Source organism: Ziziphus jujuba, chromosome 11, assembly GCF_031755915.1.
Source record: "Ziziphus jujuba cultivar Dongzao chromosome 11, ASM3175591v1".
Taxonomy (NCBI): Eukaryota; Viridiplantae; Streptophyta; class Magnoliopsida; order Rosales; family Rhamnaceae; genus Ziziphus; species Ziziphus jujuba.
The window spans coordinates 26440974-26459754 of NC_083389.1; the positions used below are offsets into that span (position 1 = coordinate 26440974).

An 18781-nucleotide genomic window follows, 5' to 3' on the forward strand; every position below is an offset into this window, starting at 1 on the left:
TTGCTAAATCCTATCAAATCGTAGTACAAACTCTATCCTAAATCCTATCCAATCAGAGTACAAACTTTATCCAATAAGGTTACTATGTAACATTCCCAAAAGAGCTCCACCTTATCAAATATGTTACTCATCACCAGCTTCGATCTAATGGGTATGATTATTAATCAGCAAAAAGAAACCCCATAAAAATCACCAATTCTTAATTTAACAGGGACAGTAGGGGTTAACGGGATGACAAGGTTTTTGGTATTAATTTGGATTTTAATGTACAACAACAATAACAAGTTTGTTAACTTTTAGATTTACAATTTTATGTCTTTGAATGACAACGACTGTAAGAAAGATTCAAGAAGCAGGGGTAGATATTCAATTGAACATTAACAGAGTGAATTGCAAAGGAGTGCACTCATTCACTCAACAATAATGCTAGGCATCCCAAATTGTTTTCTAAATCTATCTGCCATCTCTGGCGCAAGTAGTGGCTTCTGGTCGCTAATAAATCAGCACACATGATTCATCATACCATTTGCTAAATATATTAAATGATTAATTAAATGCCCCTAATACTACTGTTTATTTAATAGAGGCCGGACATAAGAATAAACAACTTATTTGGAATGCTGGACTTTCCACTGGATTGAGCTACACCATTTCAAATTTGGTCCAATTAGGAGCTAAAATGATCTAGCCCAGCATGTCAAGTGGGTCAAAATGGCTACATCTTCGAGGTTTTCTTTTTATCTCTACAAGTGCATTAATTATGGTCAATCCTTTAATTTAGTTCCAAAATAAGTAAAATTTCTAATTTGATGTCGTTCCCTTCACCAAACAGAAGCAAAGAACGCGCACGAGATGGAACATGAGGATGTGAGTAAATGTATTGTGAAATGTTATTTTGGATGGAAAGTCTTCTGGCTTTACTCATCGACGCAGAACGAACCTCAATAAACTTGGAGATAATCACTTCCCTTAGGAGATGAAGAAATCGAGTGCACATCATATGACTCACCTATTTGTCACTTGGGAAAGTGATCTCCTTAATTTGCTTATAGATGCTGGATTAGCTTCTAAATGGGCTTCAAGAAACTTCTTATATAGGCAATAGTAGTGTAACACCCCCATCAATAAGATGCCTTACCAACGTTGTTGTCTCACTGTCGAAGCCAACTATATTGTTGACGTCGTTGCGTCTTTGCCACCTGAAGTCGTAAAATAATGATATGTTAAAAATTTACTTTCAGCAAATCACATCAACCACAAAAAATGAGAAGAGAGATAGTACTATTTATCAGCCATTATACAACGCAACAAGTATGTCTACTTTTCTGAAGAATATTTATTATTTTATAATGCAAGCACAAACCACAAAAAGGTCATTATTCCTCACTACCTTTTTTCTTTTTCTTTTTTTTTGGGTAATAAAAGTACACACCTACCTTGAATATTAATATTCTTACCAAACATAATCTATAATTTGAATGAATAAACAATAAAAGAAAAATTAAAAATGAATGAACTATGGTGGACCTTGTAATCAACAACCCTTTTTTTGACCCCAAAAAATAAAAAATAAAAAAAAATCAACAACCCTTTTGATTTTATTTTTTTTTTTAACAGCTGGAACAATTCTTTTGATTTGATCAACGTACTTGCAATTTTAAGCTATTCTCCTGGTTGTACTTTGGTTATGGAATTTTTTTTTTTTTTTTTTTTGGCAGAGTTTGGTTTTAAAATTATTTTTTAGTTTAGTTTTAACAATTTTGAAACATCTTGTATATTTATTTATAGTAAAACTCTACATGTTGCATCAAACACATTGTATATTTCAAAACTGTTAAGAAGTACATAAAAATTAACTTAAAGACCAAAGTTTCCAAAAAATTAATAAACCAAAATACAACTATGGGTATAATTGAGAGACTAACGAAGTTAATAACCCAAAAAATAGTACTTGTCAAATATCAATGGTTGCTAATAGTTGTTTTAATTAAAGTTTGATTAGTCAATGCCTGTTTATCTTTCAATTAAATGACGAAGAAATTAAGTGGAAACCTTGAAAGGCGTTGAACCATTCTTCAATTTGAAACTGTAAATAAAATGAAATTGATACAAATTAATATTATGGTTTCGTGTTTATACTGTAATATAATGATGATATCATTCATGTTATTTATTTTGAAGAGGAACCATATATATCTTTCAACAAATTATAATATGATCAAGTTGTAAGTTTGCAAATGACAAGTAACTCCACGGAAATAATTTACTAGCTTTTTATAAGAGCTGGCTAGCTTAAATAAATACCATTGACCCTCATATATATCTGCCTTTACTAATCTATAATGAAAGAGATGTCTGACCAAAAAATATCAACAAAGGAGATGTGCTTTGCATGTGCTCATGTCTCCTCCAAAAAGTAATTATATGCCGACATTATATATATATATATATATATATATATATATATATATTTTTTTTTATGAGGAATGAAAATGCCCTTCTTTTTTTTATGAAGAACGAAAATATTAAGCATATATACAGTGTACATTTATTCTCAGATACTGAATACGAGAATCAAAAGAGACCTAAATGGAGTATACCTTTAGACAAAATCGAAACAAGTAATCGGTCAATTCCAGCAAAATCAGCATAAAACCTGGTGGTAAATCAATTAGGATTAGTGACCGAATCACTAATTAATTAATCATTAATAATTAATTCCCATGGCTAAAAACCCCATTTATTTCTTTAACATTTTTTTATCAGTTAAAAGAATGATTCGGTTAATTGTTGAGCCCATGGAATATGGGCCTCCAACAAACACTGTAAACATGGAGAACACTTTGTATTTATGAATTTGGCAGAGGATTAAAACAAGAGAATACAGTTCCAGATTTTGGATTCAATTAGGCTGAAATCTTCACTCTCCATTTATAATGTTGACAAAAGAAACATATACATACATAGAGAGAGAGAGAGAGAGAGAGAGAGAGAGAGCCCTGTTTTTTTTCCCTTTTTTTATTCTTATTTTCATTTCATTTTTTTTTTTTTTTATCATGGGCTGCATTGAATCCGGATTTTGTTGTTGTCCCTTCAGGAACATAAAGAAAAATAAAAGCAAAATGTTATATACATATATATATATATATATATATATATATAAATACATATATATATATATATATATACTTTTTTATTTGAAAATATGCATCAAGCAATATAATATGTATCCGCAAGTTAAAAACTTATGAATATCAGTATTATAGAAAAATTATATATATATATATATAAACATATGTCATGTAGTATAATTAAAGATCAAATTGTCATATAATTTACTTAGTAGTTATGATATACAACTATTTTTCATAAATTCAATTTAAATTTTTATTTATAAAAAAATATTAAAGAAAAAATTAATTAATTTTTGGCTTAGAAAATCAAGCAACTATGCAAAAAAAATGGTGACAAAGAACATATTGTTGTTTTATATATTTTCATTGGCTAAACGTCAAATTGATACTTCAAAGTTAAGAATTCCTCTACTTGACCTTTTTCTTCATTGTACTATCTCATTTATTTGTCTACTTCGTTTATAATTTATTAATCACATGAGGTTCTACCATTTGCAAGAAAATATGCTTTTCAGTCAGACAACTGTAGTTCACTAGTTCTATTTGTTATTTGGTAGTATTTTTAATTTTAGAATATTGCTTCCTTCTTCTAATAGTCGATTGTAAAATTAGAGTTAAAAGTTAGGAGGTTATGCATGCAAGTTGTCTGAGTTTATGCATATAATTTTGGCAAAAAGGAAGGTTGAATACAACAATTGATGAAGAGTAAAGCAAATCATTTATAATTTGAAACGAAATAATGCACATTACAACATGGTGTATACACAATATACAATGTACATTACAACACAGTGTATTACACAATATACAATATATACAAGTTTTTATTTTTCTGCACATTACAATATAGTGTATTTCACAATACACCATGTAACAAAGTTCTTTATTTTCTTGCAAATTACAACTTCAAACAAACTTAATGTTACAACCAAAACATCAAATAAATAATAATAATAAAACAGAGAAAAACAGAGGAAGTTCCATCGAAATGCATGGTTGGATACTTGGTCTAGCCAAGCTAAAATAACTTTGAACAAGGAAATTCTGGCTCTCATTAATCAGATATTTTGTGGGTTAGAGTCAATTAGGATCTTACATCCATCCTTCATTTTCAATTCCTTGATCATCTTCATAAAACTTTCCGACATCCTAGACACCTCCACAAGTCTCAAGGGAGTTGAGGACCATAGCTCTTCTGGCAGATTTCTCAATTTATAGCACTCAAAGATGACCAAACGGTCAAGTTTCGGCATTGATCCGCCCTCCATTTCCCATTTTTCAATTTCCAAACCGATCATTTGGAAGACTTGGAGACTAGGAAACTCCCCTGCAACACAGCAGAGAGGGTGAAGTATATTGAAACCCAAAAACTTACCTTTTATCTTGAGGAACTGAAGGTTTGGAAGTTTTCCAAGGATTCTGAAATGGGCTGAGTTCAAGTAGGATCTTATGAAGGTTAGCTTTATGAGTGTCGGAGGGAACAAATTCGAACGTGGCTCGGATTTTGGGATATCAAAAAGTTTCAATTTTTGCAGCTGTTTTAGATTCTCCAAGCTTTCCAATAGTTCTGCCACCTCAAACTCATTCATAGGCTTTGACACATCGTACTTCAAATGCAGCTTCCTTACATTTGGAACTCCGGAAAGAGCGTTGAGATGTGTAGTTTTCTCATCAACAAGTAGGTAAGAAAGGACTTGGAGGTTAAGCAAAATGTCATCAAATGGAGCTGGGGTGGAAGGGAATCTAATTCCGCCGGAAATTTTCAAATGCCTCAGCTGTTTCATCTTCCAAAATCCCATTGGCAAGCACTCCTCTACATGACCATTTATGCCAATTGTTTCTAGGTACTGAAGCTTGCATATGGAAGATGGAATTGAATGAATTCTTACGAGTGTTTCGCTCCATATCCTTAAGTACCTTAGAAAAATCAGCTTTCCAATTTCCTTTGGAATTGAGTCTACATGCATATTTTCGAGGCACAAAACCCGGATGAACTTCAAGCTTTTGTGAATCCATCTCCAGTGCTTCATGTCAAATTTGTTTCCTTCTCCGAACATAACTAAAGAACGAGCATGACATGGATCACGAGGGTCTGTTGAGATGTATTCAGAAATGTTCCCTTGTATTGAAAGTCTCCTGGCTTTGCTTATTGATGAAAGGCTGTCTTCTGAATGGATTTCAAGAAACTTCTCCCTAGCACTCTCGAATATGGAAAGGTCTCTTATAAGATCATGGATACGGCATGTCTTCACACCTCCATCGGTTCTTCTACTTGCTACTTGGATCAAATTTCTATGAATAAGTTCCATCAAGTATTCTTCTGCAACATCTTCCACCTTTCTTTCATCAATTTTTTGTATAAATCCTTCAGCCAACCATAATTTGATTAATTGTCTAGCTGGGATCTCGTAGTCTATAGGGAAGACGCTCAAGTACAGAAAACATGATTTTAACTTTCTTGGCAACTGATTGTAACTTAGTGCCAAGATGTCCAAGTATCTCATCTGTTGAGAATAATTGAAATTGATATTACCAAACAATTTGGACCATGTTTCATAATTCTTTCTTTTATTTGCAAGTAGACCTCCAAGAACAACAATAGAAATTGGTAATCCCTTGCAACTTTTAACAAGTTTCATTGCCAAATTTTCCAAATCGGAAGGACATTTTTGTTTTCCAAATACCTTCCTACAAAAGAGTTGGAAACTTGTTTTGTTATCAAGAAATGACAAAGCATAGGGAGGAGTTTGGCTAGAATACATAGCCACATCTTTTACACGAGTAGTGATCAATATTCTGCTTCCATTGAAAGAATCGGGAAGAACTTGTCTTACCTCGTTCCAAACATCTAATTTCCATATATCATCCATGACAATAAAGTACCTCTTTTCTCGAAGAAATGCACGCAATGTGTTTTTCAGTTCATCTTCGGACATTTTGCGCATCTCGTATGATATTGGAGTCAAACACTTCAACATTCCGTAAAACAAGTCCTTGCCCCTGTATTGTTGAGATACATAACCCCAAGCTTGGCAATCGAAGTGATTCTTGATACGAGAATCATTATAGATTTTCTCAGCAAGAGTGGTCTTACCCAAACCCCCCATACCGAAGAGTGAAACGACATGTCGTCCTGAGTCCCCGTCCGTTAGATACTTTACCAATGTCGTCGCGTCTTGTTCAAAGCCGACCACATGATCATCATCATCATATTCTTCAACATTTTCCCACCTTCTTCTTTGAAGAGGTATTTGCTCCGTGTCTGAAATGAGAGGACTAGGATGAATTTGTCGGATGCCGTATCGATCTGTGTTGTCGTAAATCTGAGTGATTGTCTTCTGGAGACTTTTTATCTTCTCCACAACATGACGAAGCATGCTTGCATGGCTAAATCGATTCAATAACTTTGATAGCGATTTCTTTCTTCTTTGCATTATGAGGTTTGCAACACAAGTATCAACAACGTCCTCTGCTTCACGACCAACGTCCCTGATTTGTTCAACGACCTCTTGAACTTCGTCGTTTTCGTTTTGTTCTGCTTCGGAGTCTTTGAGGAAAGCATCAATCATGGTGAGGTCATTTTGAAGCATTTTCACTTCGTCTTCAAACCCATGAAGCAAATCTACTTCTTGAGTAAGATAACGTGCCAAATTATCCAGCAGAAAGCTAACAACGTTTTCTGCCATTTTTTTTTTTTTTTTTTGGGAGTGGAAAAGGGTAATGAAGATTAGTTTCAGAAATGTTTACAATATAATATATGTGTGTATATAAATTGAAAAGGGACTGAAACTTCAATGGAGATTTAAGGTTTTCTTGAACATTAAGATGTGCATTTTTGCTTGAAAACGTGTTTGAAGGTGTATTGTTAATGTACAACAAAAAATAAAATAAAATAAAAAAATAAAATAAAAGCAAATGTTTTAAGAAACTTTCTTTTCTTTGAAGTGTAACAGACGACATGTACAGCCAATGGATCTGCAATTTTAACAGTGAAAGCAAGCTTAAACAATGATTAAAATAAAGTAAATAAATAAAAAGCCTAAATCCAGTAGATTTAGAGGTTTAAAATGTTTTTTTTTTTTTTTTTCACTTGTTTCTGATCCTGAATTTCAAAACCTCCATGTAAAACCATGTGGCAGAAGCTAATATTTAACCTCTTATTTTACAATACCCTGGTATCCAAAATAAGTGTCCAGAAAACAAAGTGCCATTCAAAATTATGCACTTAGCCCCAAAAACAAAAAGTACCTTGCAGAATAATAAAGAAAGACTTTGAGGGGTGGTTATTATTTATTCAAAAATTGAAGAATATAATAATTAAAAAAATAGTAAAATAATTGGCTAATCATGAAAGCCAAAATAGATTAACAAAGTGGATGAAACTAAAATTCTGATCCACAGCTTTTAAAAATATTTAGATAATTTTTAAAAGACATTTATAATCTTCAAAAGTATTTTTAATCAAAGTTAGTTAATTTTTAAAAAGTACTTTTAAAGAAGTAGAAATAGAAATTATGTCAAATAAGGTTTAAAAATCTTATTTTTCATGATTTTTGAAAATTTGCTTTTAATTTTTAAGTAGCAAAAGTTGTTTTTCAAAGTATTTAAAAAAAACAAAAAAACAAAAAAAAGTATCTAGACAATTTATTGGAATAGATAAAGCAACTTTTTCATAAACTTTTACAGGAAAGCTAAAGTTCTTAAAAAGTAAAAAGCAAAAATTATCCCATATAAGCATAATTATGAGATAAAATTGGATTATTTTATTGATTTTAAGTGATGAATGTTTGATTTCGTTTATTTTTCAGTTAGTTTTTATCTTAATCTGAAAAATTAAATTCTTTGCCTTTTCTTCCATTTTTTTTTTTTTTTTTTTTGGTTTAACTTTCATCCTCACCCTTAAAAGTAAAAATAAATAAATAAATTACAAACTTATAAGGGCAATGTTACATATTATATAAGCTGAATCATCAGAATGTACGTACAGCATAGATAGTTCACCAAACTGACCGATTCAACTCATCGCTCATACCGTCATACGGCATCTATAGATCCAATAGATCGTAGAGAGTTGTAACAACACTGAACGTCGTCTCATAAGTCATATCTACCTAATATTATTAATTGATTTCTTTGGTTAATTTTGTTTCTTGTTCTAACCACATCTAGAAATTTATAAAATTCAGCTGAAACTCTATGAATATGATTGCTTTGTTTCATCACTTAATGACGAGAGAAAAAAATGAAAAAAAAAATAATAATTTATTTTCTTGGTTATCACTTATCAGTTTGTCCCTTGTTTTTTATTATGATTATTATTAGAAATTTAAATTAAATCATTATCTAAAAAAATAATAATTTTTATAGATGGATTAAGAAATTATTTATAATATACATTTTTTTTTTCTATATTTTGAATTTACAGGCTTTTCACTTATAAAACTGGTTTGCTGACTGAGTCACAACACCCCAGAATGTTGAAAGACTAAAAATAATAAAAAATAAATAAATCGTAACTTTGAATAAGTAGATTAAAAACAAAAATAAAAATAAAAAGAACTTTGAAAATGTCAAGGATGTTCCATTAATTTTAATTAAATAAAGACGGGAACAGCTGGCATTTAGAATTATTTTTCTTGGTCTACAAAATAATATCAATTACCCCACCTGTTTTATCAATTTTGTGAGTATATCTTTAAATTTTGTGCGTATATCTCTATATTTTTGTAACAACAAAACATCCACTTTATATATATATAGATATATATCTATATATATATATATATATTAAAAAATATATGTAAATCGAATATATGAGAATGGGTAAAAGGTCAACTGTAGTTTAATAGATTATATCTATGAAAATATGTAACAAATTATATCTTAAAATTTTAATAAATGGTATACGAATAAATAAAATAAATTTAAATAAAAGTTCTCCTGTAATTTTTAGAAACACAAAGACAATTCTGTAAGTTAAACAAATGTATTTCTCTAAATTATTTGTTGAAGCAAGTCAAGAACAAAATAAAATTTTGCAAAAGATTTTTATATAATTGAGTTATCATCGAGGGCCGTTGTTTTTGTGTTTTGTTTTTAAATCAATGGCTTTCGCGGAGATGAGAACCAACCAACGACATGTATAATCGTGACTTTGATGGCTTACTGCCTAACTTCACCAAAAAATATTTTTTTTAAAAAAAATAAAAAATTGGCGTGCAATAAACATTGTTTTCATTTTTAATCATTTATTGGATATAACTTTAAAAAAATCCTATCAAGTTGCAAATGGCGTGCAAATATAGGTTTTCCGAACGACAATAATGCAGTAGATATTATTTATTAATTATAATGTTCCAAGAGCTATGTATTTTCATATTCATCGATGGAGGGAAACATGGCACCTATCATGCATATATAATTGACGTATAAACTATTATACGATGAATGTCAACTAAATCATAAATTTTCACGATAGAGTAACTTGTCTAGCTAATATGAATCCGGATATTTTATTAAATTTATCTTTCTTAAAAAAATTAAATTTATAATTAAAAAATTACGTACCAAAATAGAAGATTTATATAGATTCCTAATTATTTTACCAAAAAACAGCGACTGCTGCCGACTTTGCAATACTGACAATATTAATTTAGTAATCGGTGTTAGAATATTATTACCAAAAAAATAATCAGTATTAGAATTTGTACATATCCTGAGCTTGATCGTCTTCGTGTGCATGTTTTCTATTTTTTTGGCCTGTTTTTTGTTTTTTTTTCTTTGGTAAATTATTTCCTTGGCGTTTAGGAAAATTTAACTAGGTGTTATAGTTTATATATATGTGAAATTTAACAAAGTATATGCAACTTGATTTATACTAATTAAGTTCAACGAATCAATGCATGCATAAGAAAATCAATTTATATTTGCAAAGTATAGATCCATGACTATAAGTTTTGGTATAAATGGTATTCTAGATGGATAAGGATCTCGTAAATTTTTTTATTAGTACTTCTAATTTCTTCTCCTTGTCAAAAATCAATTACTTTCTCAATAGACGATGGCTTGGAGTGTGGAAAATGAGTACTGCAAGGTTTGTTTAATTGAAAACTAAAGATTCTTAATTCATAATTGACTTGACTAAAGTAAGCAAGTAACGAGACAAAATATATATCAGCACCGATCAGGATCAAGCATTCAGAATTCAAATGTTTTGGAGAAACATATAAAAGAAATAATGACTCACTTTCTAATAGTAAGTATTTAGGATAAATAATAATTCAATTTGATATTAGAACGAAATATTTTTTAAAGTCCTAGTTTGAATGAGTCATCTCCTAATAACAATTTTTATGTACCTTATTATTGTTGTTATTATAACTAAGAGGATTTTTATTTTTTTAAAACTTTTGAATTGCTTTAAAAATTAAAATTTAAAATTTTATTTATTTTTTATCAAGCCTTTATATAATTTATTTTCTCTAAACAAGGCTTTAATATATTAGTAGATCCATATATGATCATTTATTGATTTTAAATTTTAACCACTAAAGTGATCCAAGAGTTCGTAATGGAAGACTTGATAATAAAACCATCATATTGATATGAGTTGAACCTGACTCTAAGAATAATATCAATAAATTATATATGATAATATTAATTTAAAGTATTTATCTTTATTTTTTAATATTAAAAATTAAAAAATTAATCCTTTAATAATAATTAATTAAATTGTCACATAATATGTAAATGACACTAGATTTTTCTTTAAAAAATAATAAAAATTGTGCACTTCCTTTTATGCTCCTATTTTATTATGTTACATCAGTAGCATGCATCACGAGATAAGTTAGTTAAATCCACTAGACCAAAATTGTATGTGTGTATATATATATATACTTCTTTCATATTAAAATTAGAGTTCGGTACTTAATTTTTTTTATGACTTTTAGTTCTATTTTTTGTATGATTAATTACATTTTAATATTTTTGACTTTCATGGTTTTGCTCAAACCCTTAATTTGTTGACTTCATAGTTTAGGCCTTTGTTTTTCAATTTGTTGCAAGTTAAGTCTTTTTTTACTTTTAATTAAAAATGTTTAACATTTATTTTACATAACTAATATTAAACTGTATCGAATTTTGAATTAAAAGATAATAAAATGAAAATTTTTAAATTAATTTTTAAAATCTACATTTTTTATACCTTATAATTTGAATTTTAATATAGGCTAATACCAGTTAGGTTATCTGCAATAACCTTTTTTAAAAAAATAAATTAGTACCTCTTAGTTTAAAAATTTATATATAATTTAATATTAGTCATATGAGATGATTATTAGATTTCATAGTCAAAAGTTAAATGAGGTCTAAATTATAACAAATTAAAAAATAAAAGACCTAAATTGCTTAATTGAAATGTTGAAAATTTAAACAGTAAAATCTTAAAAATTGAAGGTATCAAAATGCAATTAATCATTTTTCATATCTTAGGTGATGATTGTTTTGGGGTTGCTAAATCTTTGCCATATCTTAGCTTAGTTGGGGTTTTGTTTTGTTTTTGGTCTTTGATCCCTCTTCATTGCAAAATGATAATAATAATAACACCAAGAAAAGTAATTTTGAAAGCTCTTTTTATTGTTTTTTACCAAAAGAAAGCAATTTTCTTTTCTTTGGGCAAAAGTGCTACAAGAAAGAAAAATGATATTGGAATAATAGTATTAAATGTAAAAGAATCAGAAAAAATAAAATAAAATAAAATAAGAACTTGGTCACTTCTATGTTTTGATAGTATGCTCTAGATATGCATGTCTTCTTTGCTAAATTATGGATTTAGTGTTAATTAATGCTTAAAAGCGTGTTACTAAGGTTTTTTTTTTTTCCCCTGCAAATAAAGCATTTTACTAAGTTTAATTGAGTATATAATGATAATTAAAAAAAAAGGTTAAATTGAGTATATAAAAGACAGTAATAACTCTTTTATCCTACCTTTCAAAAATAAAAAAATAAAAACTCTTTTATCCTAACAGATGCGGTGAGGATGGGCCACGTGGTGTGCTTTTTCCCTCTGATAGTAAAGATGGAAATGAAAGAGGAAAGGGAATGGAGATATGAAGTAATGGAAAGATTCCAATCAATCTCTCCTCTTATCTTAAAATCCAATCTTCTATTTCATTTTTATCTTTATTAACTCAAATAAACCTAAACCAAAATCAAACCTAATTCATCGTTTTGAAATAAAAACAGCATCCCAAAAAAAAAAAAAAAAAAAAAATTGCAGTTGTAGAAGATGAAAAAAATTAAAATGTCTTCAAACAACTTCAGCTTCCTTATTATAACACGATCATATTTTGGTTTTATGCATTGTTGACAATATATAATAGTGAATGGTCGAGCCGCACAAATATGCAACCGACACCACTCTCGAACACCCTAAATCCAAACCAAAAGAAAAATATATGTAAGCAAAGGGAAATCTTATAACAACTATAACAAAACTTTAAACCTAGAACTCATTAATGATTGTCAAACAAGGAATATTAAGCTTCGTTTATCAAAACGACCAACGGTCCACCAGTGCTCAAAACCATACACAATAACACAAAACAAAGAACACAGAGAGAGAGAGAGAGACTCTATCATTAATATAAGAAACAGAGAAAGAGACGTACTGATCCTACTTCTTCTACAACCACAGCTCCTTTTATATGTATCTTCTTTTTGACAACTGCAGCTCCTTTTGTGTCCTTTCTTTTAAAACGGAGAGCTTGGTTTAGATTTATCTGAGAAATTAAGATAAAAATGAAAAAAAAAAAAGTATATATATAAATATAAATATATGTATATTAAATCCTCATCACATTAGGATACATCCTAATTTTATAACATTATGATGCAATTCAAATCAATCACGATGCAGCATGAATAACCAATTTTCCCTATGCTTATCATTACATATAGTGAATCCAATGATTAGTATAAAAATACTAACACTAGAAAAGCATAGCATGTGAGTAGCACCTTGCCCACTCTAACGACATTTATGTTAGTATTTAACAAATTTGGATAATCCGCAATTTTTGAGAGGCTGAAGTATCGAAAACAAAAATTCAAAAGACCGATCAAACTGAAGTATGACTGAACAAGATGGTACTAAAGTGTATTAATCACTTTTTATTCTTTTTTCTTTTTTTCTTAATTTCCATACAGTATTGTCTATAAGCATATATATTTGTTTTTGATAGTTTCATCTAAGAGTATATTATAAAGAAAAGCAAATAATACTCTATAATTGAAATTTTTTTAACATCAAATTAACTATGCTAATTAATGTTTGGCATGGCATCATTAAATATATGTATAGCTATTATAGTCCTCAATCTATATTTTACATGTTTTTTCGGCTTGAACGAAAAAAAAAAAAATCATCAATTGTGCTATATATTTTCATAATTGGAAGCAAATGTTTCGAAGTTAGAATACATTAGGGAGCAAGAATAAAAGTTGGAATAATCTTCGATATTAGTTGTCATTATTTAGTTAAAAGAAATTATTAGAAAAAGAAAACTATAATTTATAAAACGTACATGGATTGAACATATTTTTGTTATTCTTTGTCAATGTTTTTGCCTAGTGGATTAATAAATATGCTCTAAACACAGGCGAAAAGATTCTCAATAGTTTAGGCATATGTGCTAGTGTAAGGTTTTTTATTTACTTATTTATTTATTTGACGAATTAGAGAGGGAAGCTTCAGCATCTGATCTAATAAAAGCAGGGGTTATCACCCCCAGGGTAATTGCCATATAAATTGTCCCAAGGAATGTGGTAGTTTAAGGTTGAACACACAGCAAGTATTGAAATTAATATTGTAAGAAATTATTTCATGCGTTTATACTTTATTTCAACATCAAAGTTCAGTAACTGATGTTTCAACTTTTATAACCAAAAAAAAAAATTATGATAACAAAGAAACAAAAACAAAAAATCCAAATCGAATATTTGAAGACAAAAAGGGAGAGCCAAAGAACAGAAAGAAAGAGAATAAAAAAGGATTCAGAAATGCATACCTCAAATGCCTCCATCCATTCAGAGTCAACGGCCACAAATTCCATTACCATTTATGTCTAAGGATTAGAGTCGATTACGAGCTTAAACTTTGCATCCTCGGTATTTAGTTCCATGAGCAACCTCGTAAAATATCCAGACATCCGTGAAACCTCTATGACTTGCAGTTTAGGCAGGCTGTAAAGCTCATTTGATAGATTTCTGAGTTCATAACATTCTTTGATAACCAAACGTTGAAGGTTTCGCATTGCACCTTTCTCCAATTCCCATGATGTAATATTCAAACTCGTCATTTCAAAGAATTCAAGATTAGGAAAGTCACCATTGGAGCAACTAAGGATGCTTGATGATCCATATGTTTTTCTCATCTTGAGGATCCGAAGGTTGGAGAGGCCTGCTAGGATCTTGAAGTGTTCCAACTCCAAATACGAACTCACAAATGTTATCTTGTCCAGTGTTGACGGGAACAAGTTGGGACGAGATTCGAATTCTGCGAAACCAGTAAGTTTCAAGCTTTTCAATTGCTTTAAATTCTCGAGGCTTTCCAATAGCTGTGCCATCTGTACTTGGTTCATGTTCTTCTTAATGTCATAAACCAAATGCAGTTTCTTCACATTTGGGAATTTGTGCTTAGCCATGAGAAGCTTGGTTTTCTTGTCAACAGCTAGACCGGAAAGGATTCGGAGATTGGACAATGTGTGGTCGTGTCGATCACCTCTTCTTCTTCTAGGAGGATCAGGCAACCTCAGACGTTTAGACACCCTTAAATGTCTTAATCGTTTCAACCTCCATATCCCTTTTGGCAAGCAATCTTTTATATAGCCAGTTATATCAATTGTTTCTAGATATCCAAGATTGCATATGGTAGCCGGAAGTGATGTAATTTTTAGCAATCCGTCACTCCAAATCCTAATGTATTTTAGGTAAATGAGGTTATCTATCTCTTTGGGAATAGAGTTCATATGAACTTCCCAAAGATACAAAATCCTAATATACAAAAAGCTTCTAAAAATCTTTTGCCAATGTTTTGTCTCAAACATGTTTCTTTGACCGAAAAGAAGCAAAGAATGAGCAGATGATTCATCACAATTTGCATCTGAGGAAATGTATTGAGAAGTGTTACCATGGATGGATAGTCTCCGAGCTCTACTGCTCACTGAAGAAGTACTAGGCCTTGCATTGTTATTTGAGTGAACCTCAAGAAACTTCTCCCTGGCACTCTCGAATTTCGAGAGCTCTCGTATCATATCGTGGACACGACATGTCTTCACACCTCCATCGGTTCTTCTACTCGCCACTTGGATCAAGCTTCGATTAATGAGCTCCATCAAGTAGTCTTCAGCTACATTAACCACCTCTCTAGTGTCATTTGCTTGAATGAATCCTTCGGCTGACCACAATTCGGTTATTTGCCTCACCGAAATCTCAAAGTCTTTTGGGAACAAACCAAGAGAAAGAAAGCAAGATTTCAAGTGCCCGGGCAAGTGTGTATAGCTCTCAGCCATAACATCTAAGCATCGGGTTTTATCCTCAGTAAGGTAGGAATTTACATTTCCAATGTATTTTGACCAAGTCCAATGAGAAAGCTCAACATGCTTTAGAAGATCTGCCAATACAACAATTGAAAGTGGTAACCCTTTGCAACTTTGAGAAAGTTGCCTCCCAATGGTTTCGAGATCATCAGGGCATTGTGCTCCATGAAACACGTTATTGCATAGGAGTTCCCAACTTTCATCATCGTCGAGAAATGGCAAAAAGTAAGGAGGAGTTTTGCTATCTTCGATGGATACAACTTTCTCGCGGCATGTAATTAGAACTCTACTTCCATTTTCATCCTTAGGGAAAGCTGATTTTATGGTGTTCCATACCCCTGTTTTCCACATGCTGTCCATGACAACAAAATACCTCTTTCCTTGCAAGCACTCGATCAGAGTCTTTTTCAGTTCATCCAAAGACATATCTTGAATCTTTCTTTTTCCTTTGGGGAGTTCCATACGATTCAGTATGCAAAGCAACCAATCTCGGGGTTTGAATTCTCGACATCCGTAAACCCAAACACAACATTTAAAGTAAGTAGAGCGAGCACCAACGGTGTCATAGATCTTTCTTGCGAGCTTAGTCTTTCCTAAGCCGCCGGTGCCAATGATCGAAATCACATCGCGTTGAGGAATGTTTTGATCAAGAAGCTGGTCAATCAAAGTTTTCATGTGGTGGGAAAACCCAACAGCATCATCTCTCTCAATTTTTGACTTGCTTCTGTCAAGTGAATATTGCTTATGATGATGATGATGATGATGATGATCACCAGCATGAGGATTAGATAAGGCTGCTTTGGTGACATAAGTTTCTTTGTGCTTAAGAATCTCTTGGATCTTCTTATTGATGGATGTTATGGTATCTGCAACATCATGCACATGATCGCGATACTTCAATGGGTTCCCAACAAATTTTCTCATGCTTTGCTTTTTCACATAACTAATGTGTTTGTCTATAACATCTTCAGCTTCACGGGAAACATCTCTCATTTGGTCCATGAAAACCTCCTTCACCACATCATTTTCATCTCTTTCCTTCTCCGAATTTTGGAGAAAAGCATTTATCATGCGCAGATGGTTCTGAAGCAACGTAACTTGGTCTTTCACTCCATCAAACACTGTTGCCTCTTCCTCCACCAACCGTAATAATTTTTCTAACACGAAAACGATAACACTGTCCCCCATTTCTTTCTTTCTCTTTTTTTTTTTTTTTTTTTTTTTTTTGGCTATGGATTAATTCTTTGTTTTCCTCTGTGCCTAAAAGTTTCTAGTTTTAGACACATGAAGTTGTATAAATCAAGAAGATGAAAGAGCTAAATGGATTGGATTTTTTTTTTTTTTTTTTTTTTGTGGGTTTCTGGAAATGGAGGTTGCTAAGGAAGGCTAAAAGAAGGTTGAAGCGTGAGAGCTAAGAAAGAGGAAGTAAAACAACGATACTAATTAGGTTTTTTGTTTTTCCACTTGAAAAATAGTTGATTCTTAATTGGAATTTTGGAACCAAGGCCCTTTGAAATTTCAGCCTTTTTGCACCTTACCCTCTTTAGTATCGAATTAACACTACCACCCCTGATTTTTTTTTTTTTTTTTGAAAAGCAACATCCCCTAAGTTGAAGTTTGTAACCATGTACCACCTATTCATAATCTACAAACTGCAACTCTTTAACTGCTAAAATTATATTAATTGCAACAGAATTTTATTTTCAATCACACCCTTGCTCAAGAAAGGGAAATCTCCTCACATGCAGTTAATATGTATTTTAACAGCTAAAAGGTCATTGTTTGAAGTTTTGGATACTTAAAATTTTATAGGGATATGTAGTTAATATATACTTCAACAGCTAAAAGGTCATTGTGTGAAGTTTTGGAATCTTGCAAGTTTTGTAGGGAAATCGGTGCTAATTCGATGTTATAACAAATAAAATGCATATGTTGAAACTATTAACAAATTATGGACAGGTGCTTCGCCATTTACACAATTTATTGAAATTTTGGCACTAATTTGGTTCTATAGCAGATAAAATGCACAAATGTTTCATTGAAACTACAAGGTATTAATGCCAAGAATCTTTACTAATTCTAAAGCCAAATAGTTTTAATAGAAACCATCCCTCCTTTGAATAATGTTTCCTGACATTAAAAACCCCGAATAAACCAGGCTTCTTTTTTTTTTTTTTTTTTTTTTGGGGGGGGGAGTAGACCTGGCAATTTGGATCATGACACGGCGACACGACTCGAAAACGACACGGAATAAATGGGTTTGGGTTTATTATAAATGGGTTCGGGTCATAATCGGGTCAACCCGTTTAACACGATTATTAATCGTGTCATTTTCGGGTTGACCTGTTTAACTCGAAATTGATCCGTTACGACCCATTTATTAAACGTGTCAGTTTCAACCCGACACGATTATATACCTATTACAACCCATTTAAATTTAATTTTAAATTAATATTTTATCACTAATATAATATTTAATAACTAAAAAATATTATAAATTAAAAATTTTATAAAAATAATTTTCTATTACTAATTTTTTAAAAACAAAAAATACATCTTTAATAAAACAAAAACATAAAAATAAAAAAAAAATTAAAAAAAATTTCGGGTTAATAGGTTAATTTTCGGGTTAACGGGTTAATAGGTTAGTTTTCGGATTAATAGGTCAATTTCAGGTTAACGGGTTAATAGGTCAACACGACCCGTTAAAATAATCGTGTTAAACGGGTCGTGTCGTGTTGATCTGTTTATAAACAGGTCGGGTTAGTGTTTTAGGTACCTGACACGATTAATAAATAGATCGTGTTCGGGTTAGACATTTTTGACACGATTATTAAACGGGTTGACACGAACACGACCCACCAATCCGAATTGCGTATAGGAGGGAGGTGGAGGTCTCCATTATGATTTTTTCAGAAACCTTATTGTCAAATTCCACGAAAGAAAGAATTTAAATAATTAAAGATTTAAGCCACGAATACAGAAAAGGACAGAACAAATAAAATAAAAAATAAAATAAAAATAAAATAAGAAAACTAGTTTCGAGGC

The 18781-nt window shown here is 30.9% G+C and overlaps 2 protein-coding genes across 2 annotated transcripts; both read right to left on the minus strand.

The window, feature by feature from the left end:
• Positions 1-3833: 3833 nt before the first annotated feature.
• Positions 3834-7022, minus strand: LOC107426865 (putative disease resistance RPP13-like protein 3). The gene has a single exon (XM_048465801.2). The coding sequence runs from the start codon at positions 6818-6820 to the stop codon at positions 4193-4195; it is 2628 nt and encodes an 875-aa protein (XP_048321758.2). The 5' UTR covers positions 6821-7022; the 3' UTR covers positions 3834-4192.
• A 5425-nt stretch (positions 7023-12447) lies between these two features.
• On the minus strand, positions 12448-17074 carry LOC107426864 (disease resistance protein RPP13). Its single transcript, XM_016037156.3, has 2 exons — positions 14204-17074; positions 12448-12916 (listed from the first exon to the last, which is right to left on the minus strand). The coding sequence occupies exon 1, from the start codon at positions 16919-16921 to the stop codon at positions 14261-14263; it is 2661 nt and encodes an 886-aa protein (XP_015892642.3). The 5' UTR covers positions 16922-17074; the 3' UTR covers positions 12448-12916; positions 14204-14260.
• Between the last annotated feature and the right edge of the window lie 1707 nt (positions 17075-18781).

Bases quoted from the DNA above. Each gene is read 5' to 3' on its own strand.
- LOC107426865 (XM_048465801.2), bottom strand. From the start codon at position 6,820: ATGGCAGAAAACGTTGTTAGCTTTCTGCTGGATAATTTGGCACGTTAT.
- LOC107426864 (XM_016037156.3), bottom strand. From the start codon at position 16,921: ATGGGGGACAGTGTTATCGTTTTCGTGTTAGAAAAATTATTACGGTTG.